At 35.1% G+C, this 27,573-nt stretch overlaps 2 protein-coding genes across 2 annotated transcripts; both read right to left on the reverse strand.

Moving 5' to 3' along the window:
• Positions 1–148: 148 nt before the first annotated feature.
• On the reverse strand, positions 149–14,854 carry slc39a8 (solute carrier family 39 member 8). The gene is made up of 8 exons (XM_087779669.1): positions 14,356–14,854; positions 10,689–10,854; positions 7,569–7,738; positions 7,387–7,509; positions 5,314–5,460; positions 1,855–2,050; positions 1,606–1,790; positions 149–359 (listed from the first exon to the last, which is right to left on the reverse strand). Exons 1-8 carry the CDS (start codon positions 14,557–14,559, stop codon positions 213–215), a joined length of 1,338 nt encoding a protein of 445 aa, XP_087635795.1. The 5' UTR covers positions 14,560–14,854; the 3' UTR covers positions 149–212.
• Positions 14,855–16,597: 1,743 nt separating this feature from the next.
• Positions 16,598–26,886, reverse strand: manba (mannosidase, beta A, lysosomal). The gene is made up of 16 exons (XM_087780273.1): positions 26,655–26,886; positions 26,386–26,480; positions 25,102–25,207; positions 24,853–25,023; positions 24,654–24,777; positions 23,415–23,584; positions 23,231–23,341; positions 21,712–21,863; positions 21,526–21,643; positions 21,384–21,470; positions 19,865–20,032; positions 19,581–19,799; positions 18,342–18,651; positions 18,124–18,278; positions 17,808–18,068; positions 16,598–16,924 (listed from the first exon to the last, which is right to left on the reverse strand). The coding sequence occupies exons 1-16, from the start codon at positions 26,847–26,849 to the stop codon at positions 16,700–16,702; spliced, it is 2,667 nt and encodes an 888-aa protein (XP_087636399.1). The 5' UTR covers positions 26,850–26,886; the 3' UTR covers positions 16,598–16,699.
• Between the last annotated feature and the right edge of the window lie 687 nt (positions 26,887–27,573).

Genomic DNA, 27,573 nt, shown 5'->3' on the forward strand with positions numbered 1-27,573 from the left:
CAATTTAAAGTGAAGTAAAAAATGATTTAATCCACATTTTACCAACTAATAAATGTCTTTCAAACAAATCGAAAGTACAAGCTTTTTCCAGTTTATTGTCTTGCTCAAGGACACGGCGCACCTCCGAGATGACCCGTTCATTCCACATTCCAGGGCAGGGAAGATTTAAGGTTGTAGCACAAATAAAAGAGAATTGAATGTCCGTCCGGCCTCTAGCCGAGGCTGATCTGTCCTCCGTACAGCGTGATCATGAGGATGATGACGAATCCCGTCAGCATTCCCGCGTTCTGGATCAGGAACAAGATGATTTTGCCCGACATTTTCTTCTCCGCTCTCGATATGTTGTCCAGCTCCGGGAACTGAAGGAATGAAGATTAAAAAAATAAAATAAATAAAAGAGAACAGTTCAACTTAATTCAGAATAAAAGGTTGAATAAAATACAATTTTAGATTTTTCTCCAAAAGAAATTTGATTTCCCAATTTGCTTTTTTATGTATAGAAAAAAAAATCAATTTATATGAATAGATGAATCAAACTTAGCTTTGTTTTTATTTTTATCTAATAATTTAAATGTAACACCAATTAAAGTACCAGCTGTTTAAGTGACCTTCACAATAAAAGCTGACATTAAGGAAGAATTATCCCATCACTGAATCTGAAGAAAAAATACAACGCAATGACATTTTTTATTATTTCTAGCTTTAAAAGAAATTCCGCAATTGTAGTACATGCATGAACATGTACTACAATTGGTAGAATTAATATTGTTATAAAGTTTTTCTATTTCTCCAAATCTCACCAAATAGTAGAGTAGACTATTCGGCGAGTGGGAGTGAAAAAAAACAAAACAAATTAAATTTTTTAATTATCCTTTTTTTATATATATCTCTATTCTTTTTTAAAACTTGAATGAATATTTTTGTTTTAAATTGTTTGCCCAAGCCTACATTAAATGTAAAGAAAAAGACCACATTTTGGTTTAAAACTAAATGATAAGAAGTTTTGTATTTTGCAAAAATAAGTTTTAGACATAGAAAAAAATGTGTCATTTAGGGGTCATTATTAAACCGTGTCTTTATAACAAAAGGTCATTAAATGTCACTCGTTCTCTTTTTATAATTCTAATGAAGCCTTAAATATAGGGGAGAGAGCGCCACCTACAGGGAAAATTGAAACACTTTTTAGGTAGGTAACCCAAATACTTCTTAAAGCTCAATAAATATTACATAAAGTTTTGTTTAAGTGACTTAATGAACATTTTTTTAGAACCAGCTCAAATGTATCTATTGTTTTTTTTTTTTTAAAGAAAGCTTAAACATTATGAAGCATGTACTCATAATCTTATTCATTTTAATGCTTGTTTTATTAACAAACCTTGTGTTAGAGCCATAATTCACAATAAAAATATTATATATTTTAGTTTAATTAAATAATTATAGAATATAAATGCAATAATGTAGTTCATTAAAAAAAAAACATGTAAGATGCATCATTAAAGTTAATTATTAAACACTAAATCAAATTGTATTTACTATTTATTTGACACATTTTCATATGATTAATAAGATATATCATGGTTTGAGGATCGACAAAAGTGAGCTCACCATGTCGGCTAGCGATATGTAGAGGAACATTCCTGCGGCGATGCCGAAGATGGGGTTGGGGGCGAAGTTACTTCCAATGAGGATCCCGAAGACAAGACCGATGTAGCAGGTGAGCCCCGACAACAGGTTGAACACGACCACCTGCGGGATGCTCAGCCCGGAGTTCAGCAGCATCATAAAATCTCCTGCAAAGAACGTTTAAAAATATATAAACATCGACTTTAAATCACCCGGAAGTGAATCACGGACCTAGTTCGTGAGGAAACTCTTCACAAACGATAGCGGTGGACGTGCTGAAGCCGGCCAGGACGGACACGGTGAAGGACGTCCCGATGGCGAGGCCGTCGATGAAGTTGTGCAGAGCGTCGCTCAAGGTGATCATCCACGCCAGGGTCTTGATCTTGCTGAGGTCCGGCCCACACTTGCAGCAGGACGATGGTTCCGTCTGTCAGGACAAAAACACAATATTTTCTTTATATTTATTTATAATTGTATCCTTGAACTAACGGAGGGGAAGCTGTAATTCCCCTCAAGCGCCACTAGAGGCAGTATTTGATATATTAGTAAGTAAGAAAGTAAGTAATGTTTATTTATATAGCGCTTTTCCAGACCAGGGTCACAAAGCGCTTAAACAATCAAAATAATATTTAATAAAGTATATACTTTAACGGTCAAATAAAACTGATAACACAACAGGAGTTCTGAATAAAGTGACGTTGGAAAGCGGGTAAAAACATTAGAGCACAAAAGTCGACATCCATTACATGAATGCTTATGTAAAGTGAACATAAATTAACATCAACATTCTTAAAAATAAATTAATTAACATCAACAGTAAATCATTAAATGTGCATTTTATTTAAATTCAACTAATCTGTAAAGTAAACTATCATTAAAGGAGTTAATTTTTTTTTTTTTAAATATCTGTTTAAAGATATATTTTCTTGATTAAAAAGAAAGAAAAAAATGTATAATTTTCCTGCAAAATAACATGCATGAAGCTGTAATTCTCTAAAGCGCCACTAGAGGCAGTATTTGATTTATTAGATCGTGGATAAAGCGAGTAAAAACCAACTAAAGATTACAGGAATGCTTATGTAAAGTTAAAGTTTTAACTAAACAGCTGACATTTTTAGCTTAAACACGAAGACTTCTCCACAGTGTTTTGTTAATGGGGTCGGTGAGCCCCCCTTTGGTGACCCGGCGCAATTACAATGTGGAAGATTTTGTGGGCGAAACAGACGAAGAAGAAAACAATGTGCTACATTAAGTCAACTTAATTAAAATTTCATTTATAAACAATGTCTTTACAGAGCTTTCCAAATATTTAATATATTAATAAAGCATTACCTATTTCTTTTTAGAAGACTTTAAACGCAACTGTTTCCGCCCTTAGTTTTGAACATCTTAAATAATTGTGTTGATTCCAAACCTCCAAAGAAATCATGCATTAAATTAAATCCACGTTTTTGATCGGCAAAACATTTTTTGGAATGATTTAAATATTGAAAATAATGTTTATTTAAGGGTAAAAATCTGCAATAGTGTACATAAATGCAACATTTTCATAAATGTTCCTTTTTAATTAAATAATACCTTGATTAATGATCCTGTTGCTTTGATATTTGAGTTTATGTAATTACCAGGGAGCCCTTGAACACAACATCAGAAGTGTAGCAGTGATTTGCTGAAGGAGAAACCTGAGAGTACGAGCAGCCACAGATGAGGTCTTTATGATCCACAAGGAAGTCTTTGTGCTCTCGCCGGACAATCCTGCGTCCAGGACGAACCCGAGACTCTCCGTCTCCTTATAGGACTCTTTGTTCGTCACACTCTAAGAACAAAGTCTCTATAGCCACGATCTGATCAAACTATAATAAAGTAAAGGTTATTTGTAAAGATCTTTCTAGACCAGGGTCACAAAGTGCTTTACAAGCAAAAACTATACAAAGTAAAAAGATATACTTTAAAGGATCAAGACACATAAGACAAACACAGGAGTCCCAGAAAATCAGGGACGAATAAGAATGTCTTAAGATGTTTCTTGAAGGAGTCAGTAGATCATCAAACACAGAGATCGTTCCAGGAACCATCAGTAGATTCTGATCCACAGACCTCAGAGCCCGAGCTGGGGTGTAAGTCTGGATCAGAATCTAGTGATGGAAGGTCTGACCATGAATAGATGTGAAAGTAAGAACCAGAATTTTTAAAATGGATACTAAAAGAAACTGGCAGAAGAGTTTTAAGGATCGGGGAAATGTGAGTTCTTCTACTAGAGCGGCTCAAAATTCTCACTGCAGAGTTCTGTATCAACTGCAGGCGAGACAGATCCTTCTTGTTCAGACACCAAAATAAACTGTTACAATAGTCTTAACAAACAAACGCATGGATTACAAGCTCCAGATCATGTTGTGACATCGTTTTCCTAAATTTAGAGATTTTTCTCAGTTGAAGGAAACAGTTTCTGGTCAGTTTTCTGCAGCGTTGAACAAGAGACATGTCTTTATCAAATACAACACCCAGGTTTCTCAGGCTCAATTTGACAGACTGACCTAAGTCACCCAAGTACCGACTCAACCCTGGAACCTTATCATCAGGCGGAATGGATGATTTTATCCAGTGGAATCAAGTACAGCAAATATAATAAAGGACCCAAAACCGAACCTCGAGGGACTCCTCACAACAGATCTGCTGATTCAGCCCTTATTCAATTTGCTATAGACACTAAAAGTAGTTGTGTAACTATGATTTATACGTAAACACTGTCAGTTATGATGCAAAGTTCTAACCATTGAGGTCAAGATTAGTTTATCTGAAAAGATAACACATACAACAACATACACATTTACAGCTTTTCATGCTCATTTAAGGGAAATCTAAACAAGCGGAGTACAAGCAAAAGACTTCTAGAGCAGCTGCCAAACAAAAAGCTGAGTTGTCATGAAAAAAAACAATTTATTGACTGTAAAGGTATAAAATAAAGATAATCATAGTATTTATTTTAGTAATAAACAAGTTCTTGTTCAGTTATTATATGTAAATAGGAAATGTTTAAAAATACACTAAAAGTTTCAAATATTTTTAAGTACTTTTCCTGCAGATTTTGATAAAATTGTCAATTAAATCCTAATTTTGTTTTGAAGTAGACAATAAAAAAGTGAAAAATATTTCACAAGAAAAAATGTCTTTGATTAAGGATATTACAAGTGTCATTACTAGATTACTCTGTACTGATACCACAAAAAATACTATGTTGGCAATAAAAGTTTCTGATTCTGATAATAAAAAAAATACATAAACATTCTACAATGTTTTTTGGAGGGAAGAAAAAGTTTGAATTTTGAATTTAACCCCAAAAAATCCTTAAAAAGCCTACAAAAATACAATTTTTGGAAAGTTAGAAACAACAGTGATGATACTGACATTAGCACATTATCATAACACCAAAGTTATGAACCAAAGTCACCTTTATAAACATTAAGTTTGTCAAATATTCATCTTAAAAATTGCCGTTTTATTTGAATTTATTAAGTCAAATCTCATCAGCTATTGAGAAAACTTTTTTTCTAATTTCCCCGAACTGTTATGAAATCATCGGCGACTTTGATTGGCAGGTGTGTCTCTGATAAAGCGATGTTGATATACTTTTACGACCAATAAAGATGATAAAAAACCCTTCACGTAAATGACGATATGTTTTCGTCGTACCTGAGCCGGCGCGCTCTCGATCATGGGGTGGTTTTTATCGGCGTTAACGGCGTTGACGGCGGTCAGGAGGACGGAGTCTTTCATCGTCAGCGCGTCTCCGTTCTGGTGCGGCGGCTCGTGGGCCTCCGGGGGACTGAAGTGGCAGTGCTGGGGACCAAGAAAAAAAGTTTTTTACTTTAGATTCATGACCTTATGTGCCTCGTGTTGACATAAGAAGATGAACTCGACTGAAGCGAAGGTGACGGATGGTTCTGGGCGAGAACATTTTCTTGACTTCTTTGTTCAGTGACTCACGTCACCCATTTTTATTTGACATGACCTGGAAAACTGGGTCGTTCGAGGTGGTTTGAGGTGTTTAGTAGAACATATAGATCATTTTCACATGTATTTACTCTTTATCTTGTTTTATCAACGAAGGCACGAACTTCTTCTTAAATGTTGATTAACTCACCTTAGATGCTTCGGAATCTACGCTTTGATCGTGTCAATTATGTTGACCTATGTTTTTTTTAAATTTCATAAACACTTCAAAGGTTGTTTATATTTCTATATTTTATTTTTATTCAAGAATTTTCTGTGGATATAAACAAATGTAATTGGTTAATTTTAATTATTCTTCATTTAAAGAGTAACTTTTTACCCTTTTCTTAATTTATAGAATTTTTCTATTTGTTGTTTTATGGTGAAATCTTTTTTTTCTTTTTTGAAAATTGAAACTTCTCCATTTCAGTTATTATTTTTAAAAAATCTATCCATTCATCTGCCCAACAACCCACCCACCCATCCTTCCATCCATCCATCCATCCGCCCAACAACCCACCCACCCATCCATCCATCCATCCATCCATCCATCCATCCGCCCAACAACCCACCCACCCATCCATCCATCCGCCCAACAACCCACCCATCCATCCATCCATCCGCCCAACAACCCACCCACCCATCCATCCATCCATCCATCCATCCGCCCAACAACCCACCCATCCATTCATCCATCCGCCCAACAACCCACCCACCCATCCATCCGTCCATCCATCCGCCCAACAACCCACCCACCCATCCATCCATCCATTCATCCGCCCAACAACCCACCCACCCATCCATCCGTCCAACAATCCATCTATCCATCCATCCATCCGCCTAACAACCCACCCACCCATCCATCCATCCATCCATCCATCCGCCCAACAACCCACCCATCCATCCATCCATCCATCCGCCCAACAACCCACCCACCCATCCATCCGTCCAACAATCCATCTATCCATCCATCCATCCGCCTAACCCACCCATCCACCCATCTATCTATCTATCCATCCATTCACCCACCAACCCATCCATCCACCTATCTATCCATCCATTCATCCATACAACCACCCAACCATACAACCATCTATCCATCCATCCATCCATCCATCCATCCATCCATCCATCCATCCATCCATCCATCCATCCATCCATCCATCCATCCATCCATCCATCCATCCATCCATCCATCCATCCATCCATCCATCCATCCATCCATCCATCCATCCATCTATCTATCTATCTATCTATCTATCTATCTATCCATACATCCACCCACCAACCCATCCATCCATCCATCCATCCATCCATCCACCCATCCCTCTATCCATCCATCCATCCATCCATCCATACATCCACCCACCGACCCAATCCATCCACCCATCCGTCTATCCATCGATCCACCCACCCACCCATACAACCGTCCGTCCATCCATCCATCCATCCATCCATCCATCCATCCATCCATCCATCCATCCATCCATCCATCCATACATCCATCCATCCATACATCCATACATCCATACATCCATCCATACATCCATCCATCAATATAAACTGTTGAATCATAATCTCACTTATTTATATCCTTGTCTATATATGTATTTAAAGTAAAAGTAATTTGATTTATAATAATATAATAAGTGCTTCATTGTATTTTTCAACAAATAATAATTGATAAAAAACCCATTTTGAATATATATATTAAGTTAAGTTGATTTAAGATATCGACATTTGCCTTAAAAAAGTCGTTCGATGAATGTTCACCTCGTCGTCCACCTTGAGCAGCATCTTCAACACTCGCTCCACGAAGAAGAGGATGTAGAATCCTCCGAAGACGGCGGACGAGTTGGCGGCGTGGTTGTCGGCGTCAGGATGGAGTCCGTACGCCTGCGGGTCGGAACAAGATCAGAACCGGTTGACGGAGACGACGGCACCTGGGACCAGACCTCGGGGATGAGCTGCAGGACGGCGTTGGAGAAGAGCGAGCCGATGGCGAGGCCGATGAAGTAGGTCAGAATTTTGGGGAAGTAGGACTTCTTGGTCAGCGGGATGATCAGCAGGCCCAGGAAAGCAGCCAAGTTGATGACGGTGACGGCGACGAAACCGTAGCCCCACACTGACAACGACAGACAACATTTACGACGCCGTAAATTTAGGTTTATCTCAGGTTTACGGCGTCGCTGCAGACGGAGTTCAAAGGATCAACGATCAGTGGGAAATGAAAATAAAACAGCGAGAAGAACAATAATTGTTCAATAATCATCACATTATGACTACATGAGTAACTACCGTTTGTTTTGGATACAACTTTATTTAAAAAGATAAGAGAACAAACTAAACGAAGAAGAATCAAAAAGTTTAAAGTGACTTTTAAAGCTCTAATGCATACTTTGATTAAATATAGTTATTTAAAATAAATTATAATAAATCAGTAAAGCAGTTTTTTAATATATGTTTTAAGAGATATGTTCTTGATTTAAAAGAAAGAGAAAAGTATAATTTTCCTGAAAAATTATCCTGATGATGTTCACTAATTTACAAAAAAAATAAAATAAAAATGTGTTCTTGTCCAAACTTGCAGGGAAGGTGAAGACAAAAAAATATTATTTTCCTCCAAAATGATCACTATCATTTTAACTAAATAATGTACAATTAATAATAATTTAAAAGCCACAAAACATTTCTTTCTTGTCCATGTGGGTAAGGCAAGTTATTTCCTCTAATAAAAAATAAATTAACACTTTTTTTAAAGACATTGTTTTTATAGTTTTCCCGCAAAATTATTACTATCATGTTCACAAAACTTATATAATCAAAAAGCACATGTGTTTTTCTGGTCCAAACGTGCAGGTTAACTAAATGTATGTAATAATTTTCCTGCAAAATCTATCATGTTCACTAAATGACATAATTAAAAGGAACAGAAACATGTTTTATAGTCCAAACATGCAGGTTAAGTCAAGGTATTTACTTGCATTAAAAAAATATTTTAAAATAGACAAAAAATCTATAATTTTCCTGCAAAATTATCACTATCATGTTCACTAAATGTTATAATTAAAAAGCAACAAAAAAAACATGCAGGTTAAGTCAGGGTATTTACTCTAATAAAATAAAAAGTTGTTTTTTTTAAATCTGCAAAATTATCACAATCATTTTCACTAAATGACATAATTAAAAAGCAACAAAATATTTCTTTCTTGTCCAAACGTGGGTAAGTCAAGTTATTTCCGCCAGATTTATTTTTAATTTTTTTAAAGACATTCCTTTTTAATTATATCTTTACTATCATGTTCACAAAATGGCCCTCTAATGAAATAAAAAAGATTTGTAAAAAAGAAAAAAAGGTATTTCTACTAATAAAAAAAAATAAAAATGTAATCATTAAATAACATTTCAAAATGATCACTATCATGTTCACTAAGTGTTATAATTAAAAAGCACCTAAATATAAATGTTCTCCTCCAAATGTGGGTAAGTCAAGTTATTTCCTTTTAATAAAATAAAAAGTTTGTGAAAAAAACAAACAAAAAAAAGGATCATTTTTCTACAAAATGATCAATAACATTTTCACTAAATGACCAAAAACTTTCTATCTCGTCCAAACGTGTGTAAGTTTGGTATTTGTATCTGGAAAAAAAACAACTTTGGATCTCAGCAGCATCTTCCTCTGACATCTGACATCCATCCAGAAAAAGTCTGTTTGACACAAGTGAGCCTGAGGCGTCGTTTCACTGACTCTCACCAGCTGCCGTCACAACTCAACCAGTTTTCATTTCCTTCAGTAAGTTTAACAAACAGACTAGAAAAGCCGAGTTAAAAACACAAACCTATCAGAGCAACAGGAATATGTTGGTTGACTTTAACCGGCCTGTGATGTTTTACAGTGAATTTGTGACGAATAAACCAGGAACCGGTTATTTAAAAAAAAAAGTTTATTCAAGCTTTAGAAAGTATGTGGAATAAATTAAAAAGAAAATGTGAACTTGAACTTTCAAGATGATAATTATCGACACAATATTGATTAACAATCATAGTTTTCGACAAAGTCCACTGAAAGTAGCCACTGACCACTGCAGGATAAAGTTGAAGTTAAGATGGTCCATCGTAAAGGTATTAGCTTTGATTAAACATATTGTGTAGCTTGTTGTTAGTGTTTTCAATCTTTTTATTATATGAGTAAAAACAAGATTTTCGTGAAAAAACATGATAAAAACACAAAAAACATCAAATTTAAATGTATAAATATATTGATTACATTGTTTATTCAAAACTTGACTATAGAAATTAGGAAAAAACACGATATATCTTCAGCAAATAAATTATTTTTTGAAACGTCGCACAATTGTGTTTTGTCGATTATTTTTGTGTTATGTTTTTTTTTATTTAAAGATCCTAATGACCCTTTTTTTTTAAATGCTTTTATTTTGTTGTCTTTCCATTTTTGGCCACCATAAAATTACACCTGTTTGGAACCAATATGCGATCAGTGCCACAGCAGCTGCTAGTTAACTTTCCTGTTCCAGTCCGTGGTGTCAGATCGTCCTCTAAAAACAATACATATATGGGACCGCTTAAGGTTATAACCAATTTTAAATTAAATTAAATAAAAAAGGGCTTTTATTTCTCTGGAAATATCGAATAATAATCTTTATATGACCCAAAATTTGTTTAAAAACATTTTCTAAAAAAATGCGAAACACTGAAAATACAACGGGAGATTATTTTGATTTTTTTTTTTCGTCTAGGAGCTTAATTTGATTAGATTTAGACTAGAAACAAAACCTTTACTTATAACTTGACTTCAAACTGACTTCACGAGGGGCCGGGTAATTGTATGCGAAGGACCGTAGGTGGCCCCCGCACCCCCCAAACCCATTAAAAACCTTTTGTGAGGCGACTCCAGCTGAGTCCTTGGATCTCTCGTTTTTATCAAAACTATCTGGTATTAAACGCAAAGAAAAAGAGCGATAAGATGCTAGTAAACTTAAAAAAATGAAACACTTTTTTAAAAACAGGACTGAACCGTGGAGTGTTTGTCTTGTGGACTGAGTGAAGCAACTCACCCTGGTAGTCGGCGGGGTCGTGGGGGTCGGGGGTGGCGCTGTAGGGGCAGGAGGGCAGCAGCACCTGGGTCAACACCGCGGGACAGATCCTCTCCAGATGTCCCACCGTCAGCTGAGTCACGTTGCCGAAGTCAAAGTGGGTCAGGATCTCCTCGGCAGAGGGACACTGGGAGGGAAAACAACATTTTGAACCTTTTCTAGTTCATCGGTTGCATCTGAGGTGAAAGTGTTCTTCATAGTTCAACACTCATCTGCATCCTTTGTTCCGCGACAAACACACACATGGAAATATAGCATTCAAGACAAGTTTGTTTTGGAAGAAATCCAAGCACTTGAATCTGATCCAACAATCTATATATATATATGAGAAACGCTGAGTCTGCACATATTTTACACTGGAAATCAATTTAAAAAAAACGTTATAAATGTGTTTGTGGTATCCCTTGTGTTGTCTAAGGGTCAAGGTGACCCAAACGCCGGGAACACAAATGTGTTTGAGGTATCCCTTGTGCTGTCTAAGGGTCGAGGTGGCCCAAATGCCGAGAAAACAAATGTGTTTGAGGTTTCCCTTGTGTTTTCTAAGGGTCAATGGGACCCAAAGGCCTGAAAACAAATGCGTTTAAGGTATCCCTTGTATTGTCTAAGGTTCAAGGTGACCCGAAGGCCCGGAAAGAAAGGTGTCTGTGGTATCCCTTGTGCTGTCTAAGGGTCGAGGTGACCCAAACGCCGGGGAAAAAATGTGTTTGAGGTATCCCTTGTGTTTTCTAAGGGTCAATGTGACCCAAATGCCTGAAAACAAATGCGTTTAAGGTATCCCTTGTATTGTCTAAGGTTCAAGGTGACCCAAAGGCCTGAAAACAAATGTGTTTAAGGTATCCCTTGTGTTGTCTCTGTGTCAAAGGTGAATGACCTCCCTGGCTTCCATAAATACAAATGCAGTGGTGGAGGTCGTTCACCTTTGACCCAGAGACAACACAAGGGATACAACGAACACATTTTTTTTCGGTCCTTCATGGTCAACTTGACCCTGTGATAACTCAAAGGTTGAAATCCTCGAGTTGGAATAATTTGTTTTGGATAAGTTGTTTCACTTCTTCGTACCAAAAACGACCTTAAATATTAAGTGTTAAAAAGCACTCAGAGAGCACAGACCTCTGCCTAGCAGCTCATGTATTCAGTTGCTTAAATTAGAGAAGCAATATAGAGAAGAGCTCCTGCAAAATGTGGCGTCTGACAACATCATCATCAAAGTAAAACTTTACAACAAGTGGGAAAGGCACTCGTGGGTCGGTGCTGTCTTCCTAAAAACCTAAAAAAATGATGTTCCTGCTCATGATAGAAATAAATGCAACCGCCGTCTCCAACCTTCTGCTGTAACAGTTTGGTCGCGAACAAAATAATAGTGTAGAATTCTACTATAACCACAAACCAGTAGCCGCAGAAATTATGTAGTAAAATGTTACGTAGTGGTGCTTTAACAGTTTTTTAAATAATATATTTATTTGTTTTACAGCCAATGATCAACATCTCCTGAAGTAACTAAGAGAAGGACACAACGATCAGTGGCGCTATAATATAACACTAACCTTAGATTAGAAGCTGAGAATGAGTCAAAAAAGAATATGCAAATATTATAGAATTCTCAGGCGAGGCATTAGGATCAATAAACCTCAGGCGTAGATTTATGTATCTTTCAGTTCCTGTTCCAACATCACGGTTCTTCAACGTCACATGTTTGTTTTTTATTCATTGAAAAAATTTGATGATGATGATGATGATGATTAAAATGATGTTGATGATGAAGATGAAGATGACTATAATGATGATGATGATGATGATGATGATGATGATGATGATGATTATAATGATGATGATGATAATGATGACGATGATGATGATGATGACGATTATAATGATGATGATGATGATTATAATGATGATGATGATGAAGATATTTATAATGATGTTGATGATGAAGATGAAGATGATTATAATGATGAAGATGATGATGATGATTATAATGATGAAGATAATGATGATGATGATGATTATAATGATGATAATGATGAAGAAGATGATTATAATGATGATGATGATGATGATTATAATGATGATGATGATGAAGATGATGATTAAGATGATTATAACGATGATGATGATGATTATAATGATGATGATGAAGATAATTATAATGTTGATGATGATGATGATGAAGAAGATGATTATAATGATGATGATGAAGATAATTATAATGATGATGATGAAGAAGAAGAAGATGATGGATGATGATTATAATTATAATTATGGTGATGATGATGATGATGGTTATGATGGTTATGATGATGATGATGATCATGATCATGATCATGATTATAATGATGAAGATGATTATAATGATGACGATGATTATAATGATGATGAAGATGATGATTAAGATGATTATAATGATGATTGTAATTATAATGATGATGAAGATGATGATGACTATAATGATGATGATTATAATTATAATGATGATGAAGATGATTATAATTATAATGATGATGAAGATGATGATGACTATAATGATGATGATTATAATTATAATGATGATGACGATGATTATAATGACGATGAAGATGATTATTAAGATGATTATAATGATGATTGTAATTATAATGATGATGAAGATGATGATGACTATAATGATGATGATTATAATTATAATGATGATGAAGATGATGATGATGACTATAATGATGATGATATAATGATGATGATGTTGAAGAAGATGATTACAATGATGATGATTATAATGATGATGATGAAGATGATGATGACGGTGATGATGAAGATGGTAATTATAATGATGACGATGATTATAATGATGATGATGATGAAGAAGATGATTACAATGATGATGATTATAATGATGATGATGAAGATGATGATGACGATAACGATGACGATGAAGATGTTAATTATAATGATGACGATGATTATAATGATGATGAAGATGATTATTATAATGATGACGATGAAGATGATAATGATGATGATGATGAAGATGATAATTATGATGATGACGATGACAATGATGATGATGATAATTATAATGATGACGATGATTATAATGATGATGAAGATGGTAATTATAATGATGACGATGATTATAATGATGATGAAGATGATTATTATAATGATGATGATGAAGATGATAATGATGATGATGATGAAGATGGTAATTATAATGATGACGATGATTATAATGATGATGAAGATGATTATTATAATGATGATGATGAAGATGATAATGATGATGATGATGAAGATGATAATTATGATGATGACGATGACAATGATGATAATTATAATGATGCTGATAAAATGATGATGATGATGAAGATGATAATTATGATGATGATGATGATCAACAAGGAGGAGGCCCCGGTGCAGACCCAGGTCACACTAAGAAAAGTATGAGAAGATATAACCTATACATATACATTTTAAAGCAAAGTTAACGTTAAATTCATGTTAAAATAAATAAATAACATCACCTCACATACTTTAAATTAATACGTCTGTTGTCACGTATTTATGACGTAAAACCCGTTTTTTCAAAAAACCCTCACAACACACAACACGCCGCGATCAGAAGATAAACATGATTAGTTTAAAAAGTCACCTCCTGGCCCGCCAGAGGGTTGTCTTCGGTGATACTCGGGGGTCTTCGCTCCGTCATCAGCGACAACAGATCCTTCAGGTCCCGAGTGGAAATAGAAGAGTTCTCTCCGTAGAAGAGCAAGATGTCCTGCAGGAAGCTGGGGCCCCGCTGGCCCCCCACACCCGCGACCACCAACAACACACTCAAACAGATAAAAAGAAACATTCTTACGCTTTAAAAAAAAAAGAAAAGTTAATAAATAAAAGAAAAAACAACGTAATAACGATAAAAACTCCACAACTTCATATACTAGAAACATCCATGTCGATGGTTCGATTCCCGGCGCCTTCACGTCCTGCTGCTGCTCTTATATGAGGCGGACTGAGGTCCAAAGATCGCGCGACAAAACACACACTCACACACACACTTTCGACCCGACTCGGGAGCTGAAGTGCACGTGCACGCGCGCCGGTGCAAACACGTGCAAAACGCCGCTGGAGTAGATCCCTGCTCCATTGCGCATGCGCGCTCGTTCCCCCTCGCAGTGGTTTTGATCAACGATGAAGGAATTTAGTTTTTTTAATTGTATTATTAGTATTTTATTATTATTTGTTTTTATTATTATTATGTTTTGACCAAATGAATAAGTTTATGAGGTAAACTCATTTAATAAAACGATTTAAAGGATTAGTTAAATAATCCCAAAGTATTGTTGTTCATTGAAACGTGACGCGTCCGTTTTATCACGTTTTTAAAAACACACTTTTTAATGTTTTAAATGTATTCTAGATTATTAAGATGTTTTACTTTAATGAGATGTTGTTTTAATTTTCCTAGTTCTGAAAAAAAGGTGAATGAGGGAGCAGATGTTGCTAGAGGCCATACAGTTACATTAAAAATCCTTCAAAGATTTTCCTGGATCCAGATGGTGATCCGGACAAAGTTTCAAACTAATTTTCCAAATAGCATTAAGGCGATTCGCTTTTCATGTATATTTGCAGTTTTTCTTTTACTAGTTAAGAAGAAGCTACTAGAAGCCATGCAGTTAAATGAACAAAATCTTCAATATGATCCTGGATCCGGATGGTTACCCAGTCCAAGTATCATTACAATTCGCAACATACCATGAAAATCCATTATTTTTGCTGTTTTTTTTCCTAGTCCTGAAAATAGATGGATATGGGAGAAGAAGCTACTACAGTAGAAGGCATACAATTAACATATCAAATTCTTCAAAACTTTTCTGGAGCCAGATTGTCATTCGGTCCAAGTATCAATAAATTCTCAAAATAGCATGAAAATTCCATTATTTTTGCTGGTTCCTTTTTTTCAGTTTTTCCATGGTCCAGAAAAAAGTTGGATGTGGGAGTCAAAATGCAATAAATGAATAGAAACTACAAAAACTTCTTGGATCCAGATGGTAATCCAGTTCAAATTTTAAATGAATCCTTAAAATGTAATGAGAATCCATTAGTTTTTTGGTTTGTTTGAAGTTTAGTTTGGAAAAAAAAATGGATGTGGTAGCCGGAACTGCTAGATGCCATACAATTAATGAAGAAAACCTTCAAAACCTTCAATGATCCAGATGGTGAGCTGAACTAAAATTCTAACCAATCAGGAAAAGTCATGCAAATCTATTATTTTTTGGGTTTATTTGAAGTTTTTTCGTTATGAAAAAAGGTGGATGTGGGAGGAGAAGCTACTACAAGCCATACAATTAAATGGACAAAATATTCAATATTTTCTCGGATCCAGATGGTTATTCGGTTTCTAATCGATTCTAATAACACCTGGAAAACCTTTTTTTTTTTTTTTTTGATTTCTACTATTTACAAATAAACTAAAATATGTAAACTCTTTGGCAGAAGTGAAAACAAACATGCAGGCTTCAAATAGTTGTACGTTACAACAGTTTGTTGAGGAAAAATGTCGTAAAAGGAAATTCTCAAATAAAGGTCAACCCCCTGGTCTAGTTCCATGTGTGTACACATGAATAACCATGATTTTTCTTTTTTTTTCAACTTGAACTTCATCCAGAAGTTTTGTTTTTTCCATCGTGAGTCTGCAAAAGTCAACTTCCGTTGACGGATGACGGTTTGAGTCACAAGATCACACCTCAACTCAAAAGCAAGTTCAACAAGTGTGTCCGAGGAAGCCTTTGAAGTTAAAGAAGTCATGAAGCAGGAATACGTGTTCTCTGACAAAATTATTATTTAAAGAGAATAAAGAATATATTGAAAATAACAGTACGATGGCTCTGAAATATTATGAACAGTTTATTTGAAAAAATAAATTGAATCTTTAAACAAGGTAAGATAAAAAACAATTCTTTTTATACTATGTACAAATTAAAACTTCATTACATTCAGTAGACGTCAGTCAAAGAAGTGACCGTCAGAGCGTCGGAGAGTTCGGCGACGCTGGTCCGACGCTCCGGCGTGAAAGTAACGGACGTGTTCCCGGACACGAACAGAAACCCGTTGGCGCCGAAGCGTCCGGGGATGTCGCCCACGTCGAGCCAGACGAACGGAGCGATGGAGGACGACTGGAGGACGAACCTGATTCCTAACTTATCCTCCAGGACTTTCACCTACGGAGTCAAAAATGAAAACAACGGTTGCAGTGTGTATATTATATCATTAATATGTCAATACCTTACTTTAAAGTAATGACGAAGGAAAAACAGAAAAAAAACATATTGTGTTTTACCAATAATTTATGCAAGTATATCAGAAAAAATTGAATTAAACATTTAAAAACTAAACTTTGAATATTTTTATGAAATGTTTTAGTTCATTTAAACATCGATTATTTTTTAAAATTGCATTTAATTTTTTTTTAAAATTAAATCATTGACTTTTTTTGGGCATTTGAATGACTGAATTTAAAAAGTAGAATATTTTCAAAATTAATCTCAATTTTTTTCTACACGTATATTTTTTATATCAGAATTATTTAAAAATTATTTTTTTTAAGTCAATATTCTTTTGTTCGCAGCACTTTAAATTCAAAACAATGTTGTTATAATACTATGTTGTTGATATAATAGTATGTTGTTGTTATAATAGAGTCATATTGTATTGAATTTAATAAAAAATTGAATCTAGAACTTTTTTTTTAATTATCACAATTAAAATATCAAACTATGTTTTAAAAAAAATTGAATTATTTAATTCCATAATTTAAAAAAAGAACAATTTATATCTTTCAATTATATCAATTATTTATAAAAAAATAAAAAAAATGCTATTTTTAATTATAAAAATTCAAAACGTTAAATTAATGACATTGATACTTGCATAGTAATACCTTGTCACTACTTTAATATCAAATATTTACATATTTATTATATCCATGTAGAAGATATAAATAAGATGTAAAATTGTGTTTTTTAATTTAAATTAGGGATTCAATTGTTCTTAAAAATATGTGGTCATAATGTTACGGCTGATGAAGCGCGTGTCTTATCTTACCTTTATATTCGGCCTCTGAAGCCCCAGAGCATCTTTAAGAGAAGCCAGGAAGTGGTGGTTACCGACGCCTCGCTGCTGCCCCCTACTGTCCTCCAGGTGAAAGGTGACCAGGCAGGCGAGGCGGGTGCAGTTACCGCAACCCGCCAGCAGAGTGTCGACGGACCTCTTGAACACCAGCACCGCGCTCCCTCCCGGCACGAGGACAGGGTCCGACCTCAGGGTGCACAGCGCCACCTGGTGACTCCACGAGAAAACCGACACCTGCGAGAACGACGTTTAAATTTAACCTCCGCGGAGAGAAGAGTTAGAAACGTACCACTGCGGCGAGCGAGAGGTCGCGGTCGAGGTCGCGGTCGAGGTCGGAGACGGCGTAAATCAAGAGCTCGTTTTTGTCCTCGAAGGCGACAGGAAGCAGAGGAGCGAAGAAGTTTTGGGCAAAATACTGCAGCATTTTCCACTTCCCGCCAAATTCTAAACAACGACAAGAACGATCGGAGGTGGTCGTTAAATTAAAAACACGAAGAAGAAACTCACCGATGGACGACCAGGACGGCGCCTGCCACACGTCGTTGAGTTGCCAGTAGAGGGCGCCCATGGTGTGACCTCGACCGTCGACGATCTCGCTGCGACTCCGGCGGTAGAATTCCGTCTGAGCCTTCACGCACTGAGCCTGCGAGACCTGGGTGATGAAGAGAGTGTCTCGGAACCTGCGGAGCGGATCGCTGGCGTTGGGCAGCAGGAAGTGGAGCGAAGCCTGACGCAGCATCTGCTGGTTCCCGTCCGAGTGGTGCTGGCGGTGGGAGGAGAAGCCGGAGTCGTAGCTCCAGTCGTCCTCCTCAGAGACCTTCAGAAGATCCAACATACCATAATGATTTGAACATTAATATTCAATTACTATGTTTGCAAACAAAACTAGATTAAAAAACACAGCATATTAAAAAGAAAAAATGGTGCTATAATAGTCCTGAAAGGAAAGAAAAATAAAATATTTAAACTTAAAACTTAATCAACCACAAAACAAAACACACTAATAAGAAGAAAAAAAGAAAAGGAAAAAACACATTCTAAAATACATGTCTGTTGAGCTCCATAAATAAAAAATACTAAAAATAAATAAATTATTAAAAAATATATGTATATATTAACGCCGGGAACTTAAAAAAATGACTTTAAAAAAACAAAACTTAAATATATGACTTTAAAAAACAGTTTAAAATATATGACTTTAAAAAAGCACAATTTAAAGTATATGACTTTAAGAAAAACACAACTAAAAATATGACTTTAAAAAACACAATTTAAAATATATGACTTAAAAAAAAAATTGAAATATATGACTTTAAAAAAGCACAACTTAAAATATATGACTTAAAAACACAATTTAAAATATATGACTTAAAAAAACACAATTTAAAGTATATGACTTAAAAAAACACAATTTAAAAAAACAACTTGAAATATACGACTTTAAAAAACAAATTGAAATGTCCTATATATATATAAATTTTAAAAATCTGCCTTAATTAACAAAACTGGAAAGTTCTTACTATAAAAAACAAAAAAGACAATATTTTTTTAAGAAAGAAGAGATTTGAACTTTACAAAATTTAAGAATTGTAAAGGTAAATAAAAGTATGAAAACATGGATTTTAAAATTCTATTTCAAATATATGATCTCCTCTTTATATTCTTTCGCAGTAAAAAAAACATGATTCAATCCAAAAAAGGTAAATTATTAAGAATCTATGGAGAAAGTAAAGGTGGATAAAGTACCGTCTTCAGCGTGGAGAACGAGGGCCAGGACTGAAACCCATACTCTGAAGCGAACCGTGTCCTGGGGAAGGAGGTCCAGTCCCAGCAGTCGTGAGTGTAGCTGTAGAAATGTGTGTCTCCGTACAGCGGGTCGTACGGGTTTGAGGCCACCCAGCCCTCCTTCTCCGACTCCAGCCCATTGGTGGGACTGGAGACCAGGAAGGGTCGACTCTGGTCCTCCTGCGAGAGAATGAAGGTGACTCTAATGTTGAGGTTTAGGCTCAGAGTTGTGGGTTCACTCGCACCTCCAGAACGATCCCTCGAATGAGGCTCACGTACAGCGTCACGTAGTCCTGGACGTAAACTCCTCGCTCAGACGCCGGGATGTTGAACCAGTCCGTGGCCAGAGCCGCTTCGTTCTCGTTGTTGCCGCTCCAGATGATGACGGACGGGTGCGACTTGAGACGGCGCACCTGATGACCACGCTTTCGTTTAATCGACCGGAACCTTATATAACACGTATATAAGCTAACAAATCTACAAGCTAACAAAACTACAAGCTAACACAGCTACAGACTAGAAGAGCTAAAAGCTAACACATATACAAGCAAACAAAACTACAAGCTAACACATACATACGCTAACAAAAATACAAATTAACCCATAAGCTAACAAAACTACAAGTTAACACAGGTACAAGCTAACACAGCTACAGACTAGAAGAGCTACAAGCTAACACATGTACAAGCTAACAAAACTACAAGCTAACACATATATACGCTAACAAAACTACAAGCTAACACATATATAAGCTAACAAAACTACAAGCCAACATATATATAAGCTAACAAAACTATAAGCTAACACATATAAGGTAAAAAAAAACTACAAACTAAAACAGTGACAAGCTATCACAGTTACAGACTAGAAGAGCTACAAGCTAACACATATATAAGCTAACAAAACTACAAGCTAACACATATATAAGGTAAAAATAAATAAAAACTAACACAGGTTCAAGCTATTGCAGCTACAGACTAGAATAGCTACAAGCTAACACATATATATAAGCTAACAAAACTACAAACTAATACAGGTTCAAGCTAACACAGCTACAGACTAGAAGAGCTACAAGCTAACACATGTACAAGCTAACAAAACTACAAGCTAACACATATATACGCTAACAAAACTACAAGCTAACACATATATAAGCTAACAAAACTACAAGCCAACATATATATAAGCTAACAAAACTATAAGCTAACACATATAAGGTAAAAAAAAACTACAAACTAAAACAGTGACAAGCTATCACAGTTACAGACTAGAAGAGCTACAAGCTAACACATATATAAGCTAACAAAACTACAAGCTAACACATATATAAGGTAAAAATAAATAAAAACTAACACAGGTTCAAGCTATTGCAGCTACAGACTAGAATAGCTACAAGCTAACACATATATATAAGCTAACAAAACTACAAACTAATACAGGTTCAAGCTAACGCAGCTACAGACTAGAAGAGTTACAAGCTAACACATATATATAAGCTAAAAAAAACTACAAGCTAACACATATATAAGCTAACAAAACTACAAGCTAACACATATATAAGCTAACAAAACTACAAGCTAACACATTTATAAGCTAACAAAACTACAAGCTAACACAGGTTCAAGCTAAAGCAGCGACAGACTAGAAGAGCTACATGCTAACACATCTATAAGCTAACGAAACTACAAGCTAACTCAGGTACAAGCTAACGCAGCTACAGACTAGAGGACTAGACTTTTTCCGAGGGGGGTTTGTTCTGCTCACCTGCTGCCGGACCTCGTCCCCGACGGACTCCAGGAAGTCGTGGTCGGTGGGGTACATGGCACACGCGAACATGAAGTCCTGCCAGACCTGAGACGCACACGCCATCGATCAGGAAGATCCCAAACATCTGTGAGGAAGTTACCATCATTCCCAGCTCGTCGCAGAGCTCGTAGAACTGGTCCTGCTCGTAGACTCCGCCGCCCCAAACCCTCAGAGCGTTCATGTTGGCGTCCACCGCCGACTGCAGCAACTTCTCCAGGCTGAGACCAAACAAACAAACACACCATTTACATACAAATAAATAAACACCTCAGGCGTAAACACTCACACTTCCTGAGAGACTCGGTCCTGGAAGGCGTGAGCCGGGATCCAGTTGGAGCCTTTGAGGAAAATGGGTTTTCCGTTGATACTGAAGTAGAAGCTGAGACCAGAAGATCCGACGATGGGTTCCTGGATCAGCTGCACGGAGCGGAAATATATCTGCGAACAAACCGTGAAACACTCAACCAAACATTCAGGACCTATTAGAACTATCAGGGAAAATAATAAATAAGAAAATATTGGCTTTAAAATAGTATGAACTAGATAGACTATGACTAGACTGTGCAGCTAAGGCAGCAACAAGATAATACGGTTACAAGCTAACATAGCTACAGACTAGAAGAGCTACAAGCTAACACATATATAAGCTAACCAAACTACAAGCTAACACATATATAAGCTAACAAAACTACAAGCTAACACAGCTACAAACCAACACAGGTACAAGCTAACACAGATACAAACTAACACAGCTACAAACTAACATAGTTACAAGCTGACACAGGTACAAACTAACACAGGTACAAGCTAACCCAGCTACAGACTAGAAGAGCTACAAGCTAACACATATATAAGCTAACAAAACTACAAGCTAACACAGGCACAAGCTAACACAGCTACAAACTAACACAGGTACAAGCTAACAAAGCTACAAGCTAACAAAGCTACAAGCTAACACAGGTACACGCTAACCCAGATACAGACTAGAAGAGCTACAAGCTAACACACATATAAACAAGCTAACAAAGCTACAAGCTAACACAGGTATAAGCTAACAAAACTACAACCTAACACAGGTACAAGCTAACAAAGCTACAAGCTAAGACAAGTACAAGCTAACAAAACTACAAGCTAACACAGCTACAAACTAACACAGGTTCAAGCTAAAAAAGCTAGAAGCTAACACATGTACAAGCTAACAAAGCTACAAGCTAACACAGGTACAAGCTAACAGCTATAAGCTAACACAGGTACAAGCTAACAGCTATAAACGAACACAGCTACAAGCTAACCCAGCTACAAACGAGAAGAGTTACAATCGAACACATATATAAGCTAACCAAACTACAAGCTAACGCATTTGCTCTGATTTATTCATTGCATTTAATTGTATTATAATTTCAAATATTGCTCATCGTCATTTTTTGTGTTTTGGTGTTTGTGATACATATTTTTTGCTATCTTTTACTATTAATCAATAGCAAATAAAATATGTTATTGAAAAAAAAGTGAGATTTGCTCCTTGGCTGGGGTATTTGTCGTCTCAGCGCTTACTCGTATCTAAATGAATTCGAGGGCGATTGATGAAGATCAAAAACTAGGTTCCAAATTCTAAACTTTAAAATGTGAAATCTTATCTTTTCTAAATCAATACATTTTACACACAAAATATCAACAGTTACTTAGCAACACATTGATGTTTACACAGACATTATATCAAACTTAACTGTTAAACACTTTAAAATAAAGTGTCACAAAAAAAATGACCTGTTATTATGATACTAAACACTATAGTGACCTCTGACCTTTCTCTCAGTGCTCAGCAACAGTGACCCGTCGACGTGTCCCTGGAGCGTCAAGAGGTAGGACGGTTGTTCACCGTGTCCACTCGGCCACCACAACTTCACCGGGCAACTCTAGGAACACGACAACATGTTGACTTGAACATGAGTACACAAGAGGTTAGAGCGCCATCTGTGCGAGAGGCACCGTGTTTATACGCAGGGTCACGGCGGTCCTGGACGTCCGAGGCAGGAAGTGAGTCAGCAGCGTCTCCCGGGAAGACAGCTCTGGTACTGAGATCGTCAACTGGACCTCGGTGTGCTGGAGAGCCTCAACGTGGAGCTCCATCTGGACTGACCACTGAGACAGTTGCACGTCTACATGAAGATATTGATTATTATTATTATTATACATGATGACAACAAAACTTTATTGACAAGACAATTATCCCCGTTGATGCAGAAGGTGTTCGACATAATTTATACATATACCTTAGAATAATATAGAATTTATATGAACATTGAAAAATGTTAAACCTTGAATTTTTACATTATATTATAGTTGTTTTTTAAGCTTCTTTTTTTTTAATAATTTAATTAAATACTTGAATTTTTTTAATACAATAATTAAATGAAATCATTTTAAAAGTTTGAATTAACAATGTTGTTTTCTAATTTCATTTAATTCAAACATTGAATATTTTTAACACAGAGTTTGATATTCTAATTCCAATAATTAAAAAATAAATAATTGATATATAAGACACGTATATAATGTAACAAAACTACAAACTAATGCAGGTACAAGCTAACACAGCTACAGACTATAAGCGCTACAAGCTGACACATATATAAGGTAACAAAACTACAAGCTAACAAAGGTACAAGCTAACGCAGCTACAGACTAGAAGAGCTACAAGCGAACACACATATAAGCTAACAAAACTACAAGCTAACACATATATAAGGTAACAAAACTACAAACTAACACAGCTAAAGAAGCTACAAATGAACACAGCTTCAAGCTACCACATCTACAGACCATAAGAGCTACAAGCTAACACATATATAAGCTAACAAAACTACAAGCTAACACATATATAAGCTAACAAAACTTCAAGCTAACACATATATAAGCTAACAAAACTTCAAGCTAACACATATATAAGCTAACAAAACTACAAGCTAACACATATATAAGGTAAAAAAAACTACAAGCTAACACATATATAAGCTAACCAAACTACAAGGTAACACATATATAAGCTAATAAAACTACAAGCTAACGGAGCTAAAGCAGCTACAAATTCATTTATTGAGGAAAAAAGTCTCATTTAATACATGTTCAAATGAAGTGAAGGTTGTAAATAATCTCTGTATTGACTTTAATAACAAAATAATCTGATATAATAAAAATAATTCTAATAATAATAAAGTAGGCACGAACCATATAGAGGAACAGAAGACACGTGGGTGATCTGGAGCAGATCAAACGCCTCCAGACGAACTTCCTTCCACAATCCCATGGTAGGAAAGGACGGACCCCAGTCCCAACTGAACGAGCTCTGCTCCTGTCAAAGCAAGAGTGACACGTCTCCAGTTAAATCAAGCGCTTGTATTTCAATATAATTCACTTTAGAATCAACCTTTCTGATGAAGTTGACGTGACATTCTCCCTTTTGAACCTCAGGAGGACATTCGGGAGGAACTCTGTACGACGACCGAGCTCGCCGTTGAGCCGCGTAAACAACCGGAGAAACAAATCTGACTTCCAGCTCGTTCTCTTCATCGTGGATCAGATCCTCGACTGAGAAGTTCTGCACAACAATACGTCACTTAGTGGTGGTGATGGTTTATATATATATATCGAATCTTCCTTCAAGTGGTGGACGTACATACTGTCGGAACATGTTGTCTGTGCTTCCCAGGTTGACGTTATTGAGCCACACGCTCGCCACAGTATCCACGCCATCCAGGACTAAAGTCACCCTTTGCTTCACCCTGTTGGAATGACAAAGAAACAATATTTACAAATTAAAATTAGGAAGAATCCCAAACATCGTTTCAGTGGGGTATATGTTACCGAATATATGGAAGTAAACGTGTGCCATCGAACTTTGAATATGAATTTCTATCTCTGAATTACAGTTATTTTCATTCAATTTTTATTTTTTTATACAGTGAATTCATTTCCATGTAATTTCTTTAACATCAAGTTTATTTTCATTTAATATTTGTATACATTGAATTCATTTTCCTTCAATTTTTTTAACGATTCATTTATTTCCATTGATTTTTTTTAATACATTGAATTAATTTCCATTACATTTTTTAATACATTGAATTAATTTCCATTACATTTTTTAATAAATTGAATTTATTTTTATACATTGAATTAATTTTCATTTAATATTTTTATACATTTAATTAATTTCCATGACATTTTTTCATACTTTAAATATTATTTTCATTTAATATTTTTATACATTGAATTAATTTTAATTACATTTTTTCATACATTGAATTTATTTTTATTTAATATTATTATACATTGAATTTATTTTAATTTCATATTTTTATACATTTTTTCATACATTGAATTTATTTTTATTTAATATTATCATACATTGAATTTATTTTCATTAAATATTTGTATAAATTTTTTCATACATTGAGTTTATTTTCATTTAATACTTTTATACATGGAATTTATTTTCATTACATTTTTTCATACATTACATTTATTTTCATTTAATATTTGTATACATTGAATTAATTTCCATTACATGTTTTCATACATTTCATTTAATATTTGTATACATTGAATTTATTTTCATTTAATATTTTTAAACATTGAATTTATTTCCATTTAATTTCTTTTTACCCATTTAAATTTGACGTTAAATGTATACAAAATAACATGAAATTTGATGTTTTTTCAAAATCAAAGTTTGATTTTGATGCTGTAAAAATTCAGTGTGAAAGATTCATATTCAAAGTCCAATGACACTTACCGGTATGTACGAATAGAAAGTAAAAAAGTTTTTAAAAAAAGTTTGCGTCTGCCCTCCTCCCACTATTATATATTTATAAAGAAGGTTGGTCCGTGAATATAATGTGGACACAGAAAGAAAGCAACTTTATTACTTCTGTTTTTAACCAATACTCCTAATACTAACCTTATTTGTGCAGGTACTGTAAATACTTTGGTGTAGGTCCAGTTCTCCAGGGAGACCCATCGATATAAGAGGTCATTGAATCTGTAATAAGGATCCTAAAAACAAATGGATTTCATTGATAAATACTTTTCAGATTAGATTATTAGATTCATTAAATAAATCCTGTTTTTGTTGTTTACTTAAACTAACTAATTTAATCAATTTAAATAATGAATTAGTATAGGTAAAAAATGACGGAAGATTATTTAAAAGTACAAACGTAAACACACCTGGATGAGATCCTGCTGCTGCAGCGCGGTGTGGACACATCCGGGAACTTCTGCCGTCACACAAACCGTCCTGTTGGAGTTGTTCAGTTTCCACTTTCCGTTTAAAGTATGACTCTTAAAATACTGCGACTCCAACGAGAACACGTTTGTAAGAGTAACAAGAATGGAGATAAAAACTTTAGCGCTCAAAGCCATCGTTTTGGTTGTGGTTCTTGAATCGAGGCACTTCCTGGTTTTGTCACGTGACAGGTAGCTGGAACAGGAACTGGTTGTCTAGCAACGAATTTTGAAAAGACGCCACTTACTGGACTGGAGTGTCTCCAGCAAAGTTAGTTTAAATGCAATTATAAAATAAGAATAATAAAAAAAATAGTAATGAAAAAGTATATAAATGTAAATGAATTTTAATGTGTCCATGTTATTTATGAATTTCTAGTTTCTAGGTAGATAGATAGATAAACTTTATTGAGACCTCCTTTTCCCACTTTTTGAATGACGTTTATATAAAAAATTAAATAGTTTGAGTATAGTTGTGTGCAAGATTTGTGAGCAAGCACATATTACTATTAAAATTACATGTCCAACAAACTTATAATCGAGTATGTTGCAGTGAGAATTAAAAAAAAGAGAAAAGTTATGAAATAAAAATAGTCAAAATTTTAGGACTGTCATTGGGCGCTAAAGTTTTAATATACTATATTTATTTTTAAAACTTTTATTCTGTATTGCCATCACAAAAAAAAAAAATGTTTTGTTTACCGGCAATAAACGTTTCCGATTCTGATCCAGACATTTATTTTTATATTATCGGTCATTATTTATATGTCATTTTATGTCTATGTTTCTTATTTAATTTTTATTTATTGTATTATTATTATTTATTTATTTTCTATTTAATTTAAATTATTATTTTTTTTTA

Source organism: Callionymus lyra, chromosome 18, assembly GCF_982586985.1.
Source record: "Callionymus lyra chromosome 18, fCalLyr1.hap1.1, whole genome shotgun sequence".
NCBI lineage: Eukaryota > Metazoa > Chordata > Actinopteri > Syngnathiformes > Callionymidae > Callionymus > Callionymus lyra.

Bases quoted from the DNA above. Each gene is read 5' to 3' on its own strand.
- slc39a8 (XM_087779669.1), bottom strand. From the start codon at position 14,559: ATGTTTCTTTTTATCTGTTTGAGTGTGTTGTTGGTGGTCGCGGGTGTG. The intron at 1,791-1,854 runs GTCCGTGATTCA...CGTTCTTTGCAG, and splicing joins AGAGTTTCCTCACGAACTAG to GAGATTTTATGATGCTGCTG. The intron at 360-1,605 runs GTGAGCTCACTT...TCATTCCTTCAG, and splicing joins ACATATCGCTAGCCGACATG to TTCCCGGAGCTGGACAACAT.
- manba (XM_087780273.1), bottom strand. From the start codon at position 26,849: ATGGCTTTGAGCGCTAAAGTTTTTATCTCCATTCTTGTTACTCTTACA. The intron at 21,644-21,711 runs GTGAGTGTTTAC...GTTTGGTCTCAG, and splicing joins GACCGAGTCTCTCAGGAAGT to CCTGGAGAAGTTGCTGCAGT. The intron at 18,652-19,580 runs GTACTTTATCCA...GATCTTCTGAAG, and splicing joins CGTTCTCCACGCTGAAGACG to GTCTCTGAGGAGGACGACTG.